General features: G+C 42.5%; 1 protein-coding gene across 1 annotated transcript in view; it reads right to left on the bottom strand.

Annotated features, from left to right (window-relative positions):
* Window positions 1–1,752: 1,752 nt before the first annotated feature.
* OAT (ornithine aminotransferase) overlaps window positions 1,753–5,355 on the bottom strand; it is a 14,523-nt gene continuing 10,920 nt past the window's right edge. The window contains exons 9-10 of the mRNA XM_010859172.1: window positions 4,228–4,372; window positions 1,753–2,800 (exon numbers count right to left, since the gene is read on the bottom strand). Coding sequence (XP_010857474.1) covers window positions 2,640–2,800; window positions 4,228–4,372 — 306 coding nt within the window. The 3' untranslated portion in view covers window positions 1,753–2,639. The remainder of the gene's footprint in view (window positions 2,801–4,227; window positions 4,373–5,355) is intronic.

Here is a 5,355-nt window from a genome sequence, read left to right as displayed (position 1 = left end):
CTACTGGGAGCTTACAGGAGAGGCAGAATCTTACTGAATCAGAATCTGCAGTTAGGTGAGATTCCTAAAGCAAGTTCTCAGCCCTGAAGGCACACAGAGTCACCTGGGGACCTTTAAAGTTACTGAGGCCTGCATGCAGCCCGAGATTCCAGCCTGGGGTAAGGCCTGAGAAACCCTGGTGCTTTTGATGTGCACAAGGGGATCTAATTGGAAGCAGGGAAAGTGAAAGTGAAGTCGCTCAAAGTGTCTGACTCTTTGGGCCCCATGGACTATAGCCTACCAGGCTCCTCTATCCATGGGATTTTCCAGGCAAGAATACTGGAGTGGGTTTCCATTTCCTTCTCCAGGGGATCTTCCAGACCCAGGGATCAAACCCAGGTCTCCTGCATTCCGCATTGTAGGCAGACAATGAGCCACCATCTGACCAACCAGGGAAGTCCGACTGGAAGCAACACCAACCTTAATAACCCCAGTCTTACAATCCCAACCAGGGTTGAGAAGTAGCAGCCTCTGACTGGTTTAGGAGGACCCCTACTTCAGTTTGCTATGTGTCTTATACAGACTGCAGGGGGCCAGGCAGGTCTAAGCCAGAACCTCCCAGGCAGACCAGTAAATACTGCCGTTGGTATGAGCAGACGCTCCAGTAACCCCTGGCTCAGATTTGATCTCTAACTTCCAAGCTGCTAAGAGGTGACTTGTTAGCTTCTTGGGGGGGAGGGAGGGGGTGCAGGGAGCAATGTGTCACTACCAATGACAAGGTGTTCCCTTTGACACAAGGACTCACCCCTAAGGAGCTACTCCACTGAGGCGCTCATACACAAGATGCAAAGTGGCCACAGTCAGTTTAAGAGTGAAAAACTCATCACAATATCACACCATCCTGCTGTACGCCTTAGATCTTTACACATGACGTCTGATGTATTAAATAAAACTATTAAAATTACGTTCCACTTCTAAAAGACAATTTGTAAAGTAAACGACTGAAGAATAACCAAGATGTTTTCTGCTACGGAATTCTAACATACCCATTTAAGATAAAATACTATCGTCACAGAGTGTGAACGTAAAATTCATGTTTTCTGATACAAAATTATAATATATCCACTTAAGATAAAATACTATGGTCATAGAGTGTGAAAATAAAAATTCATGCTTTGTGGCAAGACAAGAACAATTTAAACAGATCCTCTCTGCCCTCCTGGCCCCTCTGTCCCCTCTACTGTGCACTGTGTCTCAGTTAAGCAGCAACCAAACCTGCCCATTGGCAGAAGTACCTGCTCAACCACAAAGAGCAACACTTTCCAGCACCAGGAGGACAACTCCTTTAAGACAACATTCCTTCCTTTTTTTCCTGGTCATGCCACTCGGCTTCCTGGAACCCGTGCCCCTTGCAGTGGAAGGGCAGAGTCTTAAATCACTGGACGGCCAGGAGTCCTACATTCCTTCTTAATCTTCTAAGGGCCAAGATGACCCATGACCGCTAACTCGCCCGATTGTGTAAGCTGTCAATAATGCGTCATCAAGTCTCAAAAAACTTATGCAAAACTGTGTTTTGACTTCTAATGGGAGGAACAGTTCTCGGGGCCTTCTGAGAGGCTGTTCCCAGGTTATAATTCTCAGTTTGGCTCAAATAAATTTTTCCATTTCTTTCTTAGATCAACTCAAAGAGAACAAGATAAACTTAAAACTACCGACATAGAAAAACATCCAAAATACCCCGCACAGGTAAAAAAATAAAGTTACACAACAGCATGCATAGCAAGGATACTTTAATAGAAATGGCAAGGACTAGTTTACACATGGGAAAAGAGCGGTTATTTTGAAAGCAGAGAAGGAGTACTGAAAGAAACTTTCTTTTTATAATTTGTCTTTTTCTAGAGATTACCAAACAAACTGAAATGTTCTTAGAGAACACAAGAAACGAAGCAAATAAAAACATTCTCAGAGAGCTTAAAATGTGAGGTTAACTGATAACACTGCAGTAACCGCACACTGGTCCCTAACATAGACATTTGAGACATGAGATTTAAAGATACACTGAAAACAAACACTTTTTACAAATTATATGGAACACTTAAAACATAATCTAGGAATATTGGACATTAATTCTTAATTCAAAGTAATGACATTCACAGAATACATCTTGGTGCCAGCCAATATGGAGTTGACTTGTGTCAGCTTAATCATTCACCTTGCTAAAATTCAATGATTATGATTCAGCTTTATAAGGTTAAGCAAGTCTTCCAGGTAATACTAATAAAACTTTCTCAAACACAAACATTTGTACCAGCAAGGAAATTATTAAAAAGTATATAAATTATGTTCAGGGGCTTGATTAAAAGGCTGTCTATATAGAAAGGCACCTCACCTTAGAAAGAATACAAGCACAAAAACACTTAATCGAATATAAGATGCCAGGACATTCTCTTAGTTATGTTACATAGCAAACTGCATGTCTATAAAAGTCATTCTGTTATACATGAACTGAAAAACATATATATATATATATTTTTTTTTTTTTTTTAAAGCCCTTGACATGGAGGAGTGAAATATGCCTGCATTAAGCACAGAAACTCAGAGCTTTATGAACTGCATGTCTCCAGCTGGCTCCCAGGCGCCACTGAAAACTGTCACCACCCTCAGAAAGACAGGATGGTCTTGTTAATGATCTCCACCGCCTCTAGAATCTCATCCTCCTTGATCACAAGCGGGGGCGCAAACCTAATGATGTCGCCGTGGGTTGGCTTGGCCAGAAGTCCATTATCTCGCAGTCGCAGACACACCTTCCAAGCATCACAATCTAGTAAAGAAAACCATCCAGAGTATGCTGATCAATGATAAGGAGCCTGCAGAGGTGGGGCCGGCCTGGCAAAAACGGAATTCCCAGTACCCACTCAAGAAAGGCAGCTCTGAGTTACAAGCTTGCTTTTGGCTCCTACTCTTAAAAATGAAGTTACTTTTCAGCAATGGTTTGAATGGTATGATCAGACATGGGTTTTGTTGGGTTTTTGACCTAGCAAAAAAAACATGCTAAGGCAGATGTAATTAATTATATGAGGAAAGTGAAAGTGAAGTCACTCAGTTGTGTCCGACTCTTTGCGACCCCATGGACTGTGGCCTATCAGGCTTCTCCGTCCATGGGATTTTCCAGGCAAGAGTGTGGAGAGGATTGCCATTTCCTTCTCCAGGGGATCTTCCCGACCCAGGAATCGAACCCCGTCTCCCGAATTGCAGGTAGACGCTTTACCGTCTGAGCCACCAGGGAAGCCCATTATATGAGGAACCAATGCATAAAAGAACTAAGGTATGATACAGATAACTAACAGGCACAGAATAAGCAACATTCAAACCCAGTGACCATTACATGTTTCTAACCTGAATTTGCCTCCTAAGCTGGTAGAACTAGACTTTCAGGATCCTCAAAACCCTGATTCCAACAAAAAACACCAAAGGGGCGACGGCCAGTGCCTGAGCCCCGCTCTAGACCCATCAAATAAGAGTCTGTGCAGTGAAGCTAGGCTTGGATTAATTTGTTAAAAAGCTCCCCACGTGATTCTAAAATGCACTCAAGGTTAAAACCATTGCTTTGAAAAGGAAGGGTTATGGCAAGAAAATCCAACCAGGAACTGTTATGGGTTACAAATGATGTGTTAAACATCAAATGCTCAGTTAAGTGGCAGCTGGGGTTATTTTTATTACCAACATCGCCGTTATCATTCTTATTATTACTGCTGCTCCTACTTATCGCTGCTGATCTGCAAAGTGAAGGAGGAAAGGAGAGGAGAGAGGAAACTGCAAAGTGCTCTGTGCTGTCTTCCTAACAGAAACCAAACTGAACTCTCCAAGTACTGTATAAATAACCTAGGGCGGAATAACAAATGACTTGAAATTAGTCAAATGTGCCTTCTTGTAGGAAACAGCTATATTTCTAAGACCATTAATATAAATCAGGTAATAAGAGTACTGCATGCGTATGTGCTAAGTTGCCTCAGTCATGTCCTGACTCTTTGCGACCCCATGGACTATAGCCCACCAGGCTCCCCCATCTGTGGGATTTTCTAGGCAAGAATACTGGAGTGGGTTGCCATTTCCTTCTCCAGGGGATCTTCCCGACCTGGAGATCAAACCCGGGTCTCCTGCACTGTGGGCAGACGCTTTACCATCTGAGCCACCAAGGAATCCCTCTCCTATAAGAATAGTACCTTGTAAAATATTTTGTCTCCATACCTTTGGTTTCTCTGATAACAATAGCATTTAGTAATCCTTTTCCTCTTACAGTCGTTACAACATCAGAAGGCAGCTTCATGAGTTCATTTCTCAAGATGATACCCATTTTCTCTGCATTTTCAGCAAGGTTTTCTTCTTCCAAAACCTATGTTTCAAGAAAAATTACACATATATTAAAGACTGCCTTTTTCATGTTGCTCTTTGGAAGGGAATGTGAACTACAAGCAAAGGAAGAAGAGGATCAGATAAAGACCAAAGTAACTTAACTTTCACTTCTATTTTTCAAAGCCTATACCAGTTTGATTTCTCATCACGTAACAGACACTTACTCAGACAGAGCCTTGCTTTATTCAAAAACCCATCATTAATCTGATTCTGTGGCAAAATGAAGATTAAATTTGTTTAATGCAACTGATAAATTTTCTTCTTAGGTAAATAAATCAATGGGCTGAACACATTTTTTAACTGCAATAGAATTTCTTTTGGCTTCTTTTTCCTCCTAAAAAGTCCATCCTCAGAGATTACATAACAATTTTATGCCTTTTGTAGGCATTTGAGGAATAAGTCTGAAAGCGTTCAAATCCCCACTTTAACAACAATAAGAAACCACGTGGGCTAAGCCAGAGGCTTCACAGGCCAGCCTGGCCACAAAGGGAAAGCTCTAGGTGGACAGGCCAGGACCTGCGGGCCCAAAGCCCTGGGAGACTGCAAACTTGGAAAGCCTACGCAATCCTTCTCTATACTTCATGTTCTGTAATACACTGCAGTCTTGTAACATTTCTTATTACACCAGTGAGCTTAGACTTAAAAGTCACTTCAGCACCACCTCCAGGATACTGGCTACCATATAGTTCAGTTCAGTCGCTCAGTCGTGTCTGACTCTTTGCGACCCCATGGACTGCAGCATGCCTCCCTGTCCATCACCAACTCTCGGAATTCACTCAAACTCATGTTCATTGAGTCAGTGATGCCATCCAACCCTCTCATCCCCTGTTGTCCCCTTCTCCTCCCGCCTTCAATCTTTCCCAGCATCAGGGTCTTTTTCAGTGAGTCAATTCTTCGCATCAGGTGGCCAAAGTACTGAAGTTTCAGCTTCAGCATTGGTCCTTCCAATGAACATTCAGGACT

The sequence above is a fragment of the Bison bison genome, unplaced genomic scaffold (genome assembly GCF_000754665.1).
Source record: "Bison bison bison isolate TAMUID 2011002044 unplaced genomic scaffold, Bison_UMD1.0 scf7180017864456, whole genome shotgun sequence".
NCBI classification, from domain to species: domain Eukaryota; kingdom Metazoa; phylum Chordata; class Mammalia; order Artiodactyla; family Bovidae; genus Bison; species Bison bison.
This window is presented reverse-complemented; position numbering and strand designations above follow the sequence as displayed.